Source organism: Hydractinia symbiolongicarpus, chromosome 14 (genome assembly GCF_029227915.1).
Source record: "Hydractinia symbiolongicarpus strain clone_291-10 chromosome 14, HSymV2.1, whole genome shotgun sequence".
Taxonomy (NCBI): Eukaryota; Metazoa; Cnidaria; class Hydrozoa; order Anthoathecata; family Hydractiniidae; genus Hydractinia; species Hydractinia symbiolongicarpus.
Genome location: NC_079888.1, coordinates 12,485,624 through 12,504,653, shown reverse-complemented (window position 1 = coordinate 12,504,653; position 19,030 = coordinate 12,485,624). Strand labels below are relative to the sequence as shown.

The 19,030-nt window shown below is 33.3% G+C and overlaps 1 protein-coding gene and 1 long non-coding RNA gene across 5 annotated transcripts in view; both read left to right on the top strand.

Moving 5' to 3' along the window:
- LOC130625682 (rRNA-processing protein UTP23 homolog) overlaps positions 1–2,929 on the top strand; it is a 31,966-nt gene extending 29,037 nt beyond the window's left edge. For all 4 annotated transcript variants that reach the window (XM_057440785.1, XM_057440786.1, XM_057440787.1 and 1 more), the window contains exon 8: positions 2,123–2,929. In XM_057440785.1, the coding sequence (XP_057296768.1) occupies positions 2,123–2,200 (78 nt within the window). In that variant the 3' untranslated portion in view covers positions 2,201–2,929. The remainder of the gene's footprint in view (positions 1–2,122) is intronic.
- Positions 2,930–7,559: 4,630 nt separating this feature from the next.
- LOC130625689 (uncharacterized) lies at positions 7,560–15,260 on the top strand. Its single transcript, XR_008981748.1, has 2 exons — positions 7,560–8,347; positions 13,137–15,260. It is a non-coding gene; the product is annotated as an uncharacterized LOC130625689 (long non-coding RNA).
- Positions 15,261–19,030: the final 3,770 nt, after the last annotated feature.

Genomic DNA, 19,030 nt, shown 5'->3' with positions numbered 1-19,030 from the left:
ACATCTCTCCCCGCTTGTCTCGTGTATTTTTAAATGTGTTACTAGTGTCATGTAAATGATACATAGTTACGTCAGCCCTCCCAGACGTGACAACACGTCACTGCAAATAATTTGCACGTTTTTGGGGGATCTTTCAAAAGTTGAGTGTTAATGCTGGTAGGGTTGAATGCTTTTGTTCTTCCTCCTCTAGTTGTAGGTTGGCACAGGCAATTCCTGTGACGAGATTAAATTTCCTTCGTATTTTATGAGACCTAAAGTCTCGTAGAGAAGCATTTTTTATCTGTTTTACACCTAACAGCAATAAACAGGGCAATTGCGTTTCCTAGAGACATCTCGACCACTCCGTTTACACGAATCTTCTCATACACAGGTGTAAGCTGATTTCATGTAAACGCCGCCTGAGATTGCGTATAGGACCTGAAAGTTGTGCAGCTGCTGCTTTTAAAAGGATTTATCCTACATTTTCATTATTACATAAATCTATTCCATGTTTGCCCGTTCTTTAACACAACATTATAGAGGCGTCAGATCATTTCGTCATACTAAAATAATAATGTATTGTTAGCTACGTCAAGTTTTCTCGGCCCAAAATATCCAGACAAATTTTTTTTGTTTGCCTTCCTTTTGTTTTCATCTTAACTTTAATCTTAACTTAAACAAACGTCATTTATTCTCACTCTATTCATTTATGTATTATTTGAATCCAGACTAAGTCGTTATCTGTTTATCAATCCTTACCCGTTGTTTGCCACCAATACTTCTTTGGCGAGACTTTATTTTTAAGGCAGACAAATGTCCGCGACAGTGTTAAATACGAGCGTATCATGTTACTGTAAGATCGTACCGCAAAGAAAAATTAAAATGGCGACGGAGAAGTGCAAGGTTGGGTATGAAGATAAATTAAGCGATGGTGTTATTTTCGTGTCGTCTGTGAGCGAATAAATTATTCATGGTTGATAATTTGCACCTCTATGTTAGGAAATAAAAATCGTATTTATATTTCTGCTTTATATGGTTGTGAAAATATTGTTTTCTTAAAACATTTTTCAACACGTTTTTTTGCAAAAATATGTCGAGTTTGCGTTTTTAAACAAAAGACTGTTCCACGCTTGAAATTTCCGCAACCGACTTAAATTTCCGTTAGGATTCGCTGTCATTTTTACGGGTTGCACATGCGCTAATGTTTGAACGGTGGGGAGGTGTTTCACATCATCTCTATTCATGTGCAGGGAAAGTGAAAATTAAATTTACTGCTTGTGAACGTTTGTAGATCGTTAGTCCACTTTCGTGTAAGACAAGAAAGTTAAGAACTGAAACCCGGTTTCTTAGCTCTTATAATTTACATATGAGTTTTATCACAACTTGTAACCGGGTGTACTGTACTCTTGACACGAGGTTTTTATTTGCCAATCAAAGTTATCCAGATTTTGCTTAAATAAAGGATGGCAAGTGTAGCTACAAATATAGAGCGACCTAAGCACAGAAACACTAAGTGCAGCTTTGTATGCGTGAACGCGCTCTAATTCCCTTTGAATCCTAATGTGTTTTGATAAGTCAAGAAAACCAAAGTTTAATGAGTTAGTGTAACGTCACGTGACTTATTAGTACGACCAGGCGTCATACATCACGCACTGTCTGGGACGGACACGTGTATATCAACTCTATTCTTGAGTCTTAATTATTTCCTATTTGTTGCTAATCACCGTAATTATAATTTAATATGTTTTTTTAAAGTTAACCTTTTGCAATATTCCCTCTGCGCAGGGGGGTTTTAACTCTATGAACTTGATCATATGACTTTTAGCTGTTACATTTTTATGATAGTAGATTGGGAACTAATTGACTGTAAGTGGCCAATATGCTAAATAAAAAGACTGCGAATCAGGTGTATTCCCACTTGCGAAGTAATTGACAGAAATTCTATTTTAAGCCGCAATAATGTTTACTTTGGTGTACGCCACGGTAGCAAATAATAACATACTATTTCGTACTAGGGAAGCCTGGGACAGTCTGCAAAATTTGACAACCTGCTACAATATTTTAATCGTTTTATCGCTGCATTATATATCTTTGTGAATGGCGCTGCAGCTCTCAAACATAAATCTTATGATTTCTGTTTTAGAAACGTCACCGCAGGAGGAAAAAGATCGCACAACATATCGTTGACGAATTTAAAGCTCGTCAAACAGTTGTGTCTTAGAGCCGACACGATGCTTACACGAAACCATTTAGCTTTATAGCAACTCGCACCAAGTCTCTCTCTGACGCCCGCCGTCAGTTGTTTTTGTACAAATGGTCGCCATACGACCGTGACCCGATTCTAATTGCCAATAGAACAAACATTATTAATATCTATTGGCTATAAATCATCAGTTAGGGAGGCGTTTATAAATGGATTATTCGAGGGTGGGGTACTAATTCTAAATTAATAGGGTGGGGTACTAATTCTAAATTAATTAGGTAAGCATTTGAAAAAGCAAAAAGTGAGTCCTCGGGACGAGGTTGTTTTCCTTTTCTGTGTCAAATTGTTGTGAAAAAATGGTTTGATACATGAGATATTTGCATTGCATCTTTTTTACTTATTTATTTTTATAATTTTTGAATCTATTTTAACCAACTTTTATATCTTTTGTTTAAGTGTGTTTTTCCGTGGGAATTTTTCGTTAAAATTAACTTTTGAAAATCGCATTATCTGATTAATTTATTAAGTTATCTCTTTATCTCGCTGTTTCATATTAGGCGGTGTCAATTTAAGCACACGACGCAATAGAGTAATACACAAAATTTAAACTTCGTTTTGTTATTAAGTCACAACCTCGTTCTGATAGAAGGCTGACAATTTTCTTTTGGCAGAAACGAGTGTCTTATGTCATTGTAACAAACAGTTATGTTGTAAAAGTTTATTATATTAAGAAAGAGTTTAAAACCACTGAAGATTTTTTCCACTTTAAGTTTATTTTTCAATAAATAAAACAGATTTGTGTTAATATTAAAATGTAGCGTTACTGTTTTTTTTTTCAGGTCATGTGATGTTATTTTAAGTCCCTGACAAAGCATTCTGCAATTGGTTTAAAAAAAAGACAAACTCGTGTGTGCGAGATTGTCAAAAAACAAGCTTGATTTTGTCGAACGCTTGTATTCATTATTAACCTGGCTGTTTTGGTATTATCACTCTCGTCCCCAGGGCTCTTTTTGAGGTTTTTCTTGTCGCTAAGAATATTAGTCACTTGCACAATACCATATTAGTTTTACCGACTTAATTTAACAATTTTACTTTTCGCCGAATAATTTTTGGAATAATTCTTAAAAAATATTTTTTATCAAAGCAAGCACTATTTAAGTAAAAATGGATAATAAACAATTATACATGCAAATAAAAAACAAATTTCTCTTCTTATTATACCATAAAATTACTTTTCACAATTTTTATATGACAACTTAAAACATACACTGAAAGTAACCAACCTTTGCATTCTGTTATTTTAAATACTTAGTCGGTTAAAAATAATATTAAAGTCGGTAAAAATGGTTGGTTGGTAATCTACTGATTATTCGATGTTTTTCTGACCAAAATTTTTCGTCAGAGCCCCGTACAAAAAACTGACAACACTTTTCCACGTTGCAACACTTATGTGCGACAAAATACGTCATCAATTGTAGCGTGACTGAATAAAATAAAGAAAAAAGTCTCAAAGTCGGACAAAAAGTCATCGGTAAGGAAAAAGATTGATTAAATGTCTTTATCAGTCAATAAGAAATCAATTAAAAAAAAGTCGGTAAAAAATGTTTATTAGCCATTCTGATTATATGTTACTAATTTTTTTACCCCGTGTTTTCTCATATAAACGTGAAGAGAACTGGAACCGAGAAAGCTATAAAGCAAACGCGCAAAAACCGCAGAACTTAACTTGCCCTTGTTCGCCCAAACTAATTGCAGTGGAGGGAATCCTCTTTTATAATTGACAGCTTTACTGCTCATCATTACAGACGTGATAAGTATCATCCCATTAAATCCTATTGTGTCATTTAATAACGGTTCTGAGTTGTATTAAATAAAACCGTTATGATGACGGAAAACAAACCTGGTTTTTATCAAATTAATTCAAGAACATACTTCTGTAGATAGAAACGGCGCTTACTTAAGACCTTACGTTTTATCTCAAAGACCTCTCGGGACGAGAATGGCGAGTATGCTTTTTATCTATCTCTAAAACCTTGTTAAATTTTCTGTATTTTACTGACCCCTGGGGACAATGTTGTAATATTCAGCTAAACCGTTAACTAATTATTACCGATCATTTGACCCAACGCATACTAACAGTTTTCATGAATTTTGTTTCTCTTACATAGGAAGGTGGAAACCAGGTTGGTTATTTGGCACGTGCGGATTGTGTTTTTCACCATTCCCCCTATGACGTTTACCATCTGCATGATCGATTTGTTGAAATAACGAGAACAAGAAAATTACATCTGAAATGACATTCCTTGCGTTAAGTGATAAATGCACTCTTCGTTGTAGGCAAAAAATCACCCTCCGTCGTGCTGGTACAACAATTTTAATTTAAAATTTAAGGTTTATTCCGACTATAATCAGCGGCACGCTTGTGTAATTAGTGTTCAGCCCTTTTAAAAAAGGCTAAACATTGTAATATGTATATATAAATTAAAATCTTTATGTATTTGCTCAGATGTTCAGGTGTTCGTTTAGAAAGCATGCGACTGTTGTTCTTAGATCTTCGCACAACGATAGTACTCAAAGAAAATTAAATAATTCTCATGCGCCCAGAGGCGTGGTTTTAAACAATGGGATCTTGCTTTGCCTTTACATGTTTGTAATTAAATTACGCCTGGAAAGAAGAGGAAAATGGTCTGGAAATGACATGTTAGCCTTTTGGCGTATGCATCTCATCTTTTCGTATTCTTAACTTCTTGCACTGACCCGTTGGTGTTTTCTTTTTATCAACTAAAATTAATTGATGATGTTGTCATCAAATAAAAGGGGGGAGGAGCGTCGGTAGCATCAAACAAAGGTTGCTTGACTTGTGATTCTTTGTGTACCATTCCGTAATGTAAAAAAAATTGTTTTTATTAAAATTAATCTTATGAACATTTGACAAGCTTGAAAAAAAAGTCTTTTCTCCTATTATAAGACATGACTTAAGTGTTACATTTCGCCTCTATTTGTTTTACGACAAGGCTGTCATTTGCAACCGCACGCTTTACAACAGATTCAAAACAGCTTTTGACAAAAATAAAGTAAAAAAGGTGACGTGTAAGTCAAGGACAGCAATCCTTATAACGGTTTGATTTATATAATAAGAGAGTCGTGTAAATTTTAAGTATTCTAAAAGGAAGAAATCATGAAACACCAAAACATTTTTTTGCCTACTGTTTAGTTAACTTCAAAAAAAGTTACTTTGATTTAAAAAAGGGATAAATTAATAAAAGTCCACGAAATGGGTTTGTTGTTTTTGAGTTCGGTGAGTTACACGAAAGTATGCTGAGGCGGTAAACGATTGATTCACTCTGTTTTATTATGTTCACCGAGCAACAGCAGGACACGTCGAAAACAAATGGTAGCCCACTTAAACTATTGCCAACCGCGTCCCCAGGGGTTCTTATTTGTTTATGTGGTAATGTTGGACAATAAGTTACTCTGAGGACGAGGTTGGGTTTTGTCGCCTTTCTGTGCTTTTCCATTTGTAGAACACTGATAATCTATATGAAAAACAAGAAACAAAAAAGAAATAAAGAAAATTAAAAAAAAATTGCAGGCTGTAAAACTGTTTTGTGCTAATAAATATTTTGTTTTACAGAGATCATCTTGGGTGTCGTTTCAACAGCTTAAGTTGCCTTGATGTAATTCTGACAACGTTTGACTCACTTACTACAGCGCACTAATATACTCAATCAATTTATATATATATTGTTTTAGAAGGGATGATTGTGTTTTTCCCTGTTTTGGCGGAAAACATCAAAGCAGGAACAGCATTGTTAATGACTTTCAAAACCGCAAAAATTGCGTTATCGTAAATTTACTGAGATTTAATCTTGCGCAAAACGTATCCTTTTAATACTGATTAAGATTGATTGATGATCCTATCTCATCTTTTTGTAAGTCCAACCTTACGTTATTTGTTCAAAGGAAGTTAATAAAGATCTGCGGTTGTTTTCCCTGGTGACGAAGTCGTTAATTTTGTCAATCCGAATGACTCACTCTTTCATCTTACGTTTTTAATCATTTCATTTATATTCTTTATAACCTCGCATAATAATTTTTCTTGCTCAATAAGCACTTTTCAAACGAATGATACTTCAGACTGCCCAGTAGGTGATAACTTCAAAGGGACCTGTACAAATAAAACAAATTTGCAACATTAAAGGTGTTAAATCGGCCGAATGTATACATGTCAAAACATAAAAGCGGCAAAATAATAATTATACAATTTAAATATAAATAATAGCCGTTGTCTGTCTGTCTCTGCGCGGACCCCCGCTAAGTTAGAAAATGGTGTTACGGAAACACGAATATCAAATGCGATAAATTCTTATCCACTTTGTTGCCACGGGTAAATTCAAAGGACGGGCGAACCCGTGGATTTTTCCACGGGCAACGACTAGTTTAAATATAAATACACTCATTAAAAAAAAGAAATCCGAAGAAAAATACGGCACCGAAAAACTTTAATTTTCTTATGTATATACCTTCGCAGGTCTATTTATCGGTGCCGGTCTTCTACCTTGCACAGTTGGCGATAAATGATTAATGAAGAATTTTTAATCGGAGAAATTCTTTTTTTATATTTATTCTGTTTGTTGCTATCAAAAAATTTCCCTACCTGATTGCAAAGTCTATATTTTCTGTGAAGTTATGTTAATTTCCAAATATGATTAAAACCGACAGATAGCCTGAATTAAATTCTTATGTTGAAAAAATAAAATAAAAATTTTCAAGGAGAATACACAGACTGGCGCCTATTAGACATGGTATATTGGTTAGTCTATCCCGTAACTTTGACGTTAATAAACATATGAAAAATAGCATAGCATTTTTAAAAGTTTCTCTGAAGGAAAGCAACCTCGTCCCCACGGGCTCTTGCCTTTTTGACACCGAGGCCGGCGTTAGCCGTCAAGTAGACGCTCCGGCTTTGACATCAGGCAAAAAACCTTGGAGACGAGGATGGAAGGCATAACAAAGTGGCGGATGGTTCTATTTCTAAAATTTTCTCTTTCATATACCGCATATTAGGTTTCAAAGGTTTCAGGGTTTCTTAATAAAGTTCTATTTAAATTTAGGCAAGAAGCATGTTTTTAAAATTTTGAATAAAAGCTATGTTAACGTTTTTCTGCAATTTGGAATGCAGGTATTTTTTTAAAAATCATTAAAATTTGTTGTCATCGATTTTTTCCCCTTTGATTTTATAATAACAAAACTGGGTTTAAAAGTTTCTTAAATTTGGGATATTGCAGCAAGTCTCTTATAAACCAGTTCCTTAACGTGTAAAGCATACATATCAGTCATGTGGTTGTTAAAGAAGTTGAGGAAAGGAAAGTGATTGGGATAGCTTGCATCAACATTTTCCGCCAGCTAAACACAAATTGCTGCATTTCAGACAAATCGGAACTTTACTTGTTCTACATGGGGCAGTTAGTGGCAATGATGATTAGTGCGTTAAATTAAATACAATAACTCTACAATCTAGAATATAGACTATATCGTTCTGTGAATTGATATTGAGAGTTCCCGAGAGGAATTTCTCATAACTGCTTTAAAAGCTTTGGCGCCTGTCTAACAGCAAACGTTGTATCGCTGTGTCTTCCCATCAGACTATCGGCTTCTTTTATATACAGAAACTTATTTTCGGTAGATTTTGCTATAGATGGAATAATTGAACATATCAGAATATTTTACGCTTTTTTAACCGATGTTTTAAGGAAGAGAAGTGCGACCCTATGTCAAGTCCGGGACGCACATAACAAATTACTAACAAGTTTTAATTGTTATTTATTTGAATAAGATTTTTGAAATGTCCTACAGGATGCTAAAACAATTCCAGACACTCCTTCTTTAATAATAATGTCTTTCATTTCGCTTTTGACTAGTTTTGTGAAGGAGAGCTAAAGGCCGTAAGGAAAACTTTTGCGGCGTCTTTCTTTGATGTTATTGTTCAAGTTATAGTTTAATAGGACTCCTTTCATCCTACAATATTAGTAATTGTGTTGCGTTCAATAAGTACACATTGCTTGGAAGTCATTTCTTTCAACTTTGTTTTGGCATTTGCAAAAAAGTATCAAAAAGTGTTTTGAAGAAGAAAACGAATCAAAATTGGGAGGTCTAATATAATCGGTAAGATCTATTTGGATGTTCACTTACTTGCATTTGCCACCCAACCTCGTCCGCAGAGCTTCTTTTCTCTTTCTGACAATCTCGCCGTTCGAGATTGTCAGAATGAAAAAAAGAACCCTTAGAACAAGGTTGTTTAACTCACTCTACTCAACCTGTTAATTTTTCAAGGGATATCACACTATTTTTTTATTTCTTGATATCTGAACAGAATCATAACTTTAAGTCGGTATTGGCTAGAACCAACCTGGTCCCCAGGATTTTCCTTCGCATACGATCTCACGGGGATCCGCAGTACATTGGACCCGATGTTTACATATCATAGGTGTAGAAGAATCCTGGAGTCGAGGTGGCACTAACTTAAATGGAGTCCGGAGCAGCCTATGCTATTCATTTTATCATTTTTAAGAAGAATTAACGTCTCCCTCCAGGCTTTCTCAAAATGCAACAAATTTGTCCCCAGAATTTTCAGGGTTTCTTACATCCGGATGAGCTCAGATGTAAATATTCTGAAAAAATCTGGAAAAGAGATTAGAAGTTTATATCAACAAAACGAATTAAAGAAAGAAATAGTCACCTGTTAAGAAATTAGATCTTATTAGAGTTGTTAGAGATTAGATTAGTGTTTTAACTGCGTTCAATGCAGATTCTGTACATGAAAAGGCCTACAATTATTTAATTGTTGAGGGATTACCTGCACGTCATCCTATGACGTTGTTTTATAACAAAGTTGGCATCATAACGCCATTAGGTCGTTCATGTTACGTACACAAAAGTTTTGTTTTTCCTAGGTTGATTTTGTTTGTCTATGTTTTGTTGTATGTTGTTCTGCGGATTTTAATTTTTAACGTGTTTTTGAAAAAGAATAAATTATATAATACGCTATTTTTTTAAAAATTAAAAAGCGCAACCTTGCTTGTACTAACAAACCCTGGAAACAAGGTTTTGATATAGGAATACAATCAGCTAGGAAACTGTCCCCGTCATGTTCTTTTGCATGAGCTACCTGCGCTTGCAAGTAGAGGCATGGTAAGAGAATGGTTCCTTGTTGATATAGGACTTGAAATTTAATTCTTCAAGTTTCGTCCCAATATGAAAAACATAACAAGCCTTTTGAAGATATGAGGTTGAAAAAGACAATCCCTTGTTCCCAGGGCATTTTTCCTTATCGATTAAATTAACTGCGGAGAAAAGGTGTTTGGCCACTATCGTAATAACGGGTTATTAGCTAAGACACCATGTGGACGACGATGGAAAAATACACTTTTTTCGTTTAACGTATCCAATTTTTGTCCCCGGAGCCCTTTAGGATAAGCCTCGAAAGTGTTTTGACTTTTATCTCGACTCGGAGGGCTGGAGACGCGTGAATGAGAATTACTTAATTTCTCCATCCCTCTTACGCAATTTCAATTTTAAGATAACCCCTCCGTGCCAGTAAAGTCAAAGGATTCTTACTTATAAAATATTTAGGTACACACATGCTCGATAATAACAAATATGTTTATAATCTGTTTCACGTGACTGTTTTCTTCTGTATCAGAAACCATGGTAACGCACTCTCGAGGTAGTATCCTCATTAATTCTTTAATAATGCAACATATTTAAAAAAATATGTCCTCGATAACCCCATCATTAATGTCTTCTGTTTGTTTGTTTTTCCCATTTGGCAAAAATTTTAAATTTGAGTATTAACAGGTACAAATTCGGGAAACGGTAGGCGGGAAATAAAAATCCTTTTTCTTTGACATATTGACTTATCGAGGTTTGCATGTGTGGTGGGCGGGGCGAAAGATAAAACACAGAAGCTTTGGTTCTTTTATGTTCGTTTTAATATTTACTTGCTAAATAAATACACGCTTTTAATAATTATGTCAAGAAATGACATAATTATTAAAAGCGTGTTTTAGCCAAATATTAAATTGTTTCATTAAAATATTGGGTTGGTTCTTGTATGACAAGATTTGTATTAAGAATCAAATAGCGATGTGTTTGAAGTCCATTTAGCTTGAAATACAATGCATTGTAAACCAATCTTTTACCTTTATAATCAATTTTTTACCCAAACTTGTGAGAAAGGGACTAAGACCTAACCTGCTTGTCAGTTAAAGTCAAGTTTTTTAAGTTTACAAAAACTGTTGCGTACTCTCCATAATATTTCTGACGTTTTCTCTCACATGTGGTTGAAAATAGACCGGTTGAAGCTCTGTCTTTTTTAAGGATTCGCATCGCAGTTCCCAGTTCCTACATATTCGTTCTTCTGCGGTAAATTAAGAAATTAACCCAACATTCATACCGTTTTGACTATAAATGATGCATTTTCCTACACAATTACACTTGTGAAAATGAAAACAAAACAAAAAACTTTTACTAAACGAAGAAAAGAAAGAAAAGAAATAGAAAAAGAAGTGAATTTTTTTCCCTGATCAGCTTAAAATGATATATATTTGCGTTATCTTGTGATGGAGTTACTTTCATGTCTATAATTAGTTTTTTGAAGTTATTTTTAAACGCAATCATGACTCATGGCAGGGACAAGTTGGTTTGTGTCTCATACAAGTCACGCCTTTTGTTTCGCAACTGTTTCCCAATGATTTTTCGACTTCTGACAAAGTTTGGGTAGGAGCCTAAATACGCGAATAAAAACAAAAAGAAAATTGTTCTTACTAACTGATGAGAATACCTAAACAAAGGTATGGCCCACTATCACGAGGAGTTATTGATTAGTCCGTGCTAGGACGGGGCCGAAAACTCCAATGACGGTAGAAATCAACTGATGATCTCATTATTTAGTTAGTTTTTTAAGAACGAAACACAAATTGCCAATATCAACACTTATATATTGGTATATAACCAGAGCAAACTACAACAACATGTTCGCTCTAACAAACTTAAACTAAACCAATTTGATTGTTCAATGTACGATGGGGAAAGCGAGAGGGAATAACACACTGATTTTCACACAATGACGGTAGAAATCAACTGATGATCTCATTATTTAGTTAGTTTTTTAAGAACGAAACACAAATTGCCAATATCAACACTTGTATATTGGTATATAACCAGAGCAAACTACAACAACATGTTCGCTCTAACAAACTTAAACTAAACCAATTTGATTGTTCAATGTACGATGGGGAAAGCGAGAGGGAATAACACACTGATTTTCACACATTTATGACCTATGATAAGAGTGATTTTCAATTATACAATATTTATACCCCCGTTTTACTAACTTATCATTTCCACACGAACCTTATTCGATCTTTCGATCACGCATTTCAATGTTCTCCATCACGGAGAAAATGTAACATTACATAAGATTTCTTTGCATTTGTGTGCAAAAAAAAGCGCATGCGGAGGAATTAGATTGTTGAACCGTGAAATAAAAATAAATTGGCTTGTGAAGTAAAAAAAAAGTGATGAAAGATTATTTTATTGAAGCAAAAGAAAAAGTTTTTGACGAAAAGAATGTAAAAGAAAAGCGATGAAATATATTTTTTATTTGTTTAAAAAGGAAAATTTCGCTTAGAAAAAAATTATATTTGCAGTATATATCCTACCTACCTTGGAAAAACTCATCAGGAATTTCGTTTGACTCGACACAGCACACGCTTTCAGTATCGGTTTCCATTGCTCTACAATTTCCACATTCACACCAATTTGCATTACCCGTACGTGGCTCTGCATCAGTAAAAGAAACCTCGTCATTTTCTACACCGTTACTAACTTCTTCCTCGTCAGACACAAGAGGTTCAAATTCGTATGGCTGTAGCTTTGTAAAGTCTTTTTCATGAAGAGAATTATCCGATTCTGAGCTTTCTAAGTTATATTCTTCGTCATTATTACAAGACATCTTATCAACGAACAATGTAAACAGTAAGTAAACAAAACTTTTAGAAGGCGTGCTGCTGAGCTCACGGACTTTTTGCACGATGTGACGTATGCTAATTTATTCGGACCTAGTCCTCTCGACTTTACGCGACCTTGCAAATTTATTTGAAATTGAAGATGTTTACGGACGCGATTAAGGTATAAATAAAGATTTTTAACGATTGTAAAAGGTTTATTTTGACATATTTATGTATTGTCTTATAAAAATAACATTTTTTTCAAATATTTTTTTTTCACTGGAGTGCCCCTTTAACATTGCTCATTAATTTTATCTACAAAAAAAAATGCTTTTGATTACGTTTTTAAATTGTCACTTTTGATTGGATAAAAACTATTTCCAAATAAGGGGTTATCGGAATTCTATTTTAAAATACACCCAATTTTCTCTTTATACTTTAAAAACTTAAGATTATTTTAGCGATATCCTATTAAATTAGATCGACTTCATCTCAGGACATAATGTTGTCCGCCATGATTATAGCGTTTGCATCATCGAAGGATTTTTAGTGTCGCTATATGACGTTGTTACACCTATTTTTCCGACTATCGGCGACAAAATTTTAGTCGAATAAAACGTTTAAAAGGTGCTTTTGCCAACTGATCTTTTCTTTGTTATTATTTTATGAATTGGTGATTCCCATACTTTATTATTCATGATTGTTGTTATTGAAATATCGTCCAATTAAAAATCAATATTGATTACGTATTGTATTTTTAACCAATAAGAATTTGTTCTTATTTCCCGCGATAGAACACATGACTGAAATATTTGCTGTTAAAAAGTTTAACATGAAAAATAATTTCAAAAGAAACTAATGGCTCAAAGAATCCACATATCTATATAATAAAACTGTAAAGTATATAAAAACGAAAATAAACATCTTGGATCTTTTTCTCCTAGAAGATTATATTTCCTGCGATATATAGACCAACAAAAAAGAATTATTACCTTGGACATGTTATTACTGAACACTCAAATCTCAAGTCGAAAAAGAATGTCCAAAGAAAAATCTCCAGACATACAGCCAGATGTTGAACTTGAAGCGCTTGTCAACAATCATCTTTCAATTACGGAAGCTGCTAGAACTTTGGGTGTTATCGGAGATGATCTTCAGCGCAGTTATAGGTTGGAAACTCGAAAAAATTACCTACAAGAAGCGGCTTTCGGTTGTGTTATACTGGTTGGAGTCTACGCTATGTACAAATACTGGAATAAATAGATTACTGCCTCAACAACTAGTTTTAAAGAAAAATGAAACGCCGTCTCTGTTGAAAATATAATGGTAAGCAAAAGAGCTTTTGTCGTTGTTTAAAGCCTACGCTACACCAGCTAAAAATGCATTCGAGTATCGTCAAATTCGAGAATTTTTAAAGTTCTAATTATTATGATTCCATGGTCAGTGCGGATCGATATTTTATGATGTGATTGTTTTAGAATCGCTTCAACGTAATGTATATGCAATGTACCTGCATTTCTTAGGAAGTGTGGCCATTCTTGAGTTTTATTTTATACTTTTTTGCTTTGTTTTTATTTTTTAAGAATCTTTATGTTCGGTGAAACCGTTTTTAGTGTTGTATTCCTTGTATTAAAGGTTTTTAAAAGTGAACTTTATGTATACATAGATGTTTTATGCATAGCATGAATTATATTTTTTAGTTATTTTTGTGTATTTCTGTTGATTTTTTTTTAAACTCAAGTTCGTTATGCGTTTAGAATTTCAGCCAAAGTACGCATTTATAATTTCCACCATACATGCATACATAACTTGAAGCAAAATTTTTATTCACATTTTTATGGTAAGTGCGTTTTGCGAAGTCACTTTGAATCAATTCGAGAATATCTATACACATTTATAATTTTCCATGGACCCGATGTAATGATTCCCGAAAAAAACAAAAACTAGAAAATTTTGTAACGAGTTTTCACTTGATTTTTACTTGTTGTCCTGTTTTATATCTGTCAAAAAGCGATGATTCATCGTCAGATTGTCAATCAACTCTCCCCCACAATTATCTTGTATATCAAGTAATAACAACCTGCATTCGCAAATCACATCTACGAAGAAAATCTTTTTATTTTTATTTAACCAATTGTTGAAGAATTGATTTTTTTATTGTAATTACGTAACATATATATTTTTAAATTGGTCTATGAATTTGCAACTTCTTTTTTGGATAGCCTTCAATAATTACTCCGAAAAAATATTTGATCAGAGGACTCAGAAAACCTAGTTGCTAATATACTATATATAATTTTTTTTCACCTAGGTATATATATGTACGGAAATTTAGGATGTAAAGCATCATACCAATTTATCAAGTCTCTTATGAAATGTTTTTGAAAGCAAGGGCAAGAATGGGAAATACCTATCAACGAGAAAAAAAATTTTTAAACCAGTGCATATTAAATATTTTTCATTCTTTTCTTGTTTTGCCTTTCCTCTCGTGATTTTGATGTTGCTATGAGAAGCGTGATAGAAAGTAGACTTGAGGCGCCAGACGTTTTTCTTAACGAGATCATAAAAAACAAAGCGCGGGGTAAATAATTAATGGAACTTTGCAAGTTGAGAAATAAATCTGCGTTTAAGATACAGAAAATGAATGTCGTACGTGCTTAAGCCTCTTTAATGTTTATGTTGACGGTGTCTCCAAGCTCTACGACATATTCACTACTAAAATATCCTTATCATCTTTTCTTTAAAAAAACGTTCATATTAGAGTTTCATCTGTGTAATCGACAAAGAATTTGTTAAAAGATTGTGTCTCTGTTTCCGTCACAAACCTCTATTTCGCGTTTACCATTTAAAATCTCGATTCGCTCAAACACCAATTTCTACCAACTTTTGTTTATAGTGTATACATAGCTATAAATATATAAATAATGTATATAAAGGGTATATATAAAATTGTAAGAAACGTATATTTGTTGAGTATTGTATTATATGTGTGTTATATGGTCTTGTACAGAAGAATATCGTATTTGTATATACTGTATTATAGAGTATAAGAAATCAGTTTGTTTAAAGTGTTGTGTCTTTTTGTTGGTTGTAACTAAAAAGCAGCCTCTTCAAAAAATAACAACAAATGAGTGCTTTGTTTGACTAAAAGTTTTTATTGCCTTGACAGTTAAACCCAACTAAGAAATTCGTGTTAGTGGAGATTTGCAAATGCGTTGCGCTGCATAGCAACACTTTATAGCTTGAATGACAAGTTTTTGTATTAGTTGTCATACTCTTCACAAAGCATGCATGACAAAAATGTGCAAACGTCGTCAGACATCTCTATTTTGGCAGTGACTTATATTCTATTTTTTGATAGACGTCATAGGTATCTCCCAGACGATACTTCTGGATGGAAACAAGTATGTTTTGGCCCTTTTTTGCATCCTCCCAAGAAATAAGTAACGGAACCTTGAAAAGAAATATTTTGTTCTTAGTGTATAAAACAAACAAGTTTTTCAACTCGTCTTATATAACTGATCTCTGACACAAAGAAAAAGATAATCGAATTAGCGTGATAACGTTGATCCATATTATTTATTTGAAAATCGTGTCGATGCTTGACGTCAAATATATAGCATGAATAGATGTTTTATTTTACTATCATTCTGTTTCGCTCTTTTTTGTCAAAAACTTTTTGTTACACTTTTTGGTTTTGCTATAACACATGAAGCATATTTTCCTAAAAAGATATTTTAAATTTTGTAATTAAATTCAATCGCCGAGACCAGCAAACTTTATGACGTGAAACAAAAATTTTCTTTTTTTATTGCCCACTTAATTAGAAAACACAGGTTGTTTTAAGTAGTGAACAAAATTTTATGCAGTAGCTGCGTTGGAACTTGTTGAAACAGATAAAAATAGCTCATCTAAAATTGGCTGGCGACTATGACTATAGGATCTATTTTTAGCAACAATAACTCACGCATGATTGCGTCTCGCTGCGTTGTCAATTTTAATAGGATGGCGCCACAAAATCTTACTAGTAACTTTACTTAGAGGGGAAAAACCCAAATTCTTCTTCAGCAATAACTTGTAGCTGCTAAACTTACTTATCTCTTCAGATCCAAATTGAAATACAGAAGAAAAGATGATTGAACTTTCCTTTTGTCTAAGATTGTCTCTTCTGCTTCCGAGGTTATCTAATTCATGAAAAATGCTGCAGGTGTCATTTGTTCTTGTTGTTTGATCATCAAAAATGAAGTGCAAAATGTTTGTCAGGCATTTTCTTTAACGTGAAAAAATGCATTCTTCGGTATGCATAGTCTTCTGACATTATTTTTTACTAAGTTCATAATAAGCACATGCGATATCATGATCGCTCTCGCATGAATTTAGCCACCAATGGGGGATTTTTTATCTTTAAGGATATGATAGCTTAGAAGAACTTAATAATAACTTGATTAAGTACTTGGGAGTTTTATGTGAATAAGATTTGATTGCTTTTGGATGTCGTATTTTACTAAAGTAAGACACGCAAATGCGCCTTTGTTTTTATTTAACCTTGTTCTGCAAAGCCTTTTCGAAAAACCGTTAATAGATTTGCTCTATATTCATATTTTTTGAGTCGTTTTCCTTTTTATAAATATAGCAAAGATAATAATTATGAACAAACAAAAACAAAAACAGGCTTAAACGAAAATAGAGTACAATCTAACGAAAACAAACATGAGAAATTCTCGCAAAGAAATAACTTCCGCACAGAAACGTTTTAACGACAGTAAAATCTTCGAAGTAGCGGATGTGTTAGTGTCGATGTTGATGTTTGGTCGTGCAATAAATGTCATTTAGTATCCTGGTTAGTAAAGAGTGTAAATCAATTTTATTAAAATTGATTTACACTCTTTACTAACCAGGATACTAAAATCATTTAGGCCGAGCGTACATTTGGTTTAAATAAAAGTAAAAAAAAAAGAAATTGATATGGAGGGAACATTTTTTTTCTCGCAAATAAACAAAATTAATTTACTATTTATTTCTTTGTTTTCCATTTTACATAGTCTTATTAAATTACATCGAAATTTATTTTAATGTGAAAATTAGAATATTCTTTTTGCTTGAATGAAAAAAACTTTAGAAAAAATAAAATGTTTAAAAATTGCTGACTAGCTTTAAAAAAATCAGATGTTATTATAATTGAATTGTCGTCCAGCCATTGGGAAAAAGTATTTGTTTATGGATAATTTAGTGAATAATTTTCCTGTATATGTCAATCGTATTTTCGCTTCTTTTTCGTACGACAAACAACTGAGGCGCGGCTTCTTTTTTCAACGTTGTAATTAAACTTTCTTTTGTTCGTAAAGAGCGCCATTATGATACAGATTGTATAATTATCATCACGTGCTTCTAAAACAACATTCACTAGTAAAATAACTCTCACAAATTTCGCGGGCTTGGAAGCTCTCGCAAAAAACATTGACATGGCATTCCTAACTTTCAGTTTTTGGAAAATACGAATTTAATTCTTGTTATTTGAAAAATAAAAATTGCAGAGCCGGAAACAACTTAACTGTAATACTTTTGATAAGTTTGGTCGTGCGGAGAATGTGTTGGTGTGAACAGAGATACTGATGTAGCTAAGCCTGCTATATTTTATTCATTTCTTTCCTCAGCTTTTCTACATTGCATTGCAGAAAATCTCTCGGAGATGCTTCTTAGAGAAGGATCAGTGTGTTAAGTTTTTAAATACCCTTCTTCTACTCAACACCAGTACACTTGCACGTGAATCCGCTCATGATACTGTTATGATCTGTTTCCATATAAACAGTACAAGTGTGTTCTTTAAGCAATATCCGTTTAGCTATTAAATGCCTCAATATAACAATTTGACAACAGATTAAAATTGAGTAATACAAATGCGTCTCCCTTATGTCAGTGGCATTTACACGCATTTTTTTGTGGTAACTAGCTGGGTTAACAATAAAACTTCAGTAAAATCTCTTTGCTGCGAGTTCAGCTGCTAAATGAATGGCATCCCACTTCCACGTGAAAAAAAAAATTAAAAATTCGCAAACGACATTGACATTGGTAAAAACGTTATATAAGGCCGATCTGTGAAAAGAGACAAACCGATAACAGGATTTTTCCCTTTTACCATATAAATGATTTTTCATTCATTCCTTCTTTTTACTTTGTTATCGCGAGTTTTTCATGACATATAGTATTGCATCACCAGACCCTTCCCAGTGTATTTGATCGCAAACATCCCTTTCCTGTTGTTAATGAGCTAGAAATATGAGTCATAAGTTGATTACTAATTGCAATTAATTATTGCAGAGTTTAATTACATCTCACTAAAAGAGAGTGTGTTTCTTTATCATGCAAATGACTCATATTTGAGATTTTACCACAAATTAAAATGTAAAAGAAAAAACTTTAATTATATATAAAATTGTACAAAAAACTAGCTGATGAAAAACGTCATAGGAACTCTCACGTCGTACAAAATTCCCGTGTCAAAATTTCGTGCACCTTTAACATTCTTTGGGTTTATCCGTAGCACCACTTTTTTGTCGCACGAACAGACTAATACCTTAGAAAAAGCTTACTAGATGCGATATGCTACGTGATCAATTTACCATCCATAAACATGACTGACAGTGGCAATAATCTATATTGCATATGTCAGCAAGTTTGTCGTCAAGAAAACATGCACATGGGGAAAACAACAAGAACAAAGGAAAATTTGATGATGTTTACTGCTGACAGCAATTTAATGTTTTCCTTAATTAGGATATCTTTGTGAATCTCTAAGTAAACAAGGAAGAAATATCCTGGGAAAAAATAATAAATTATT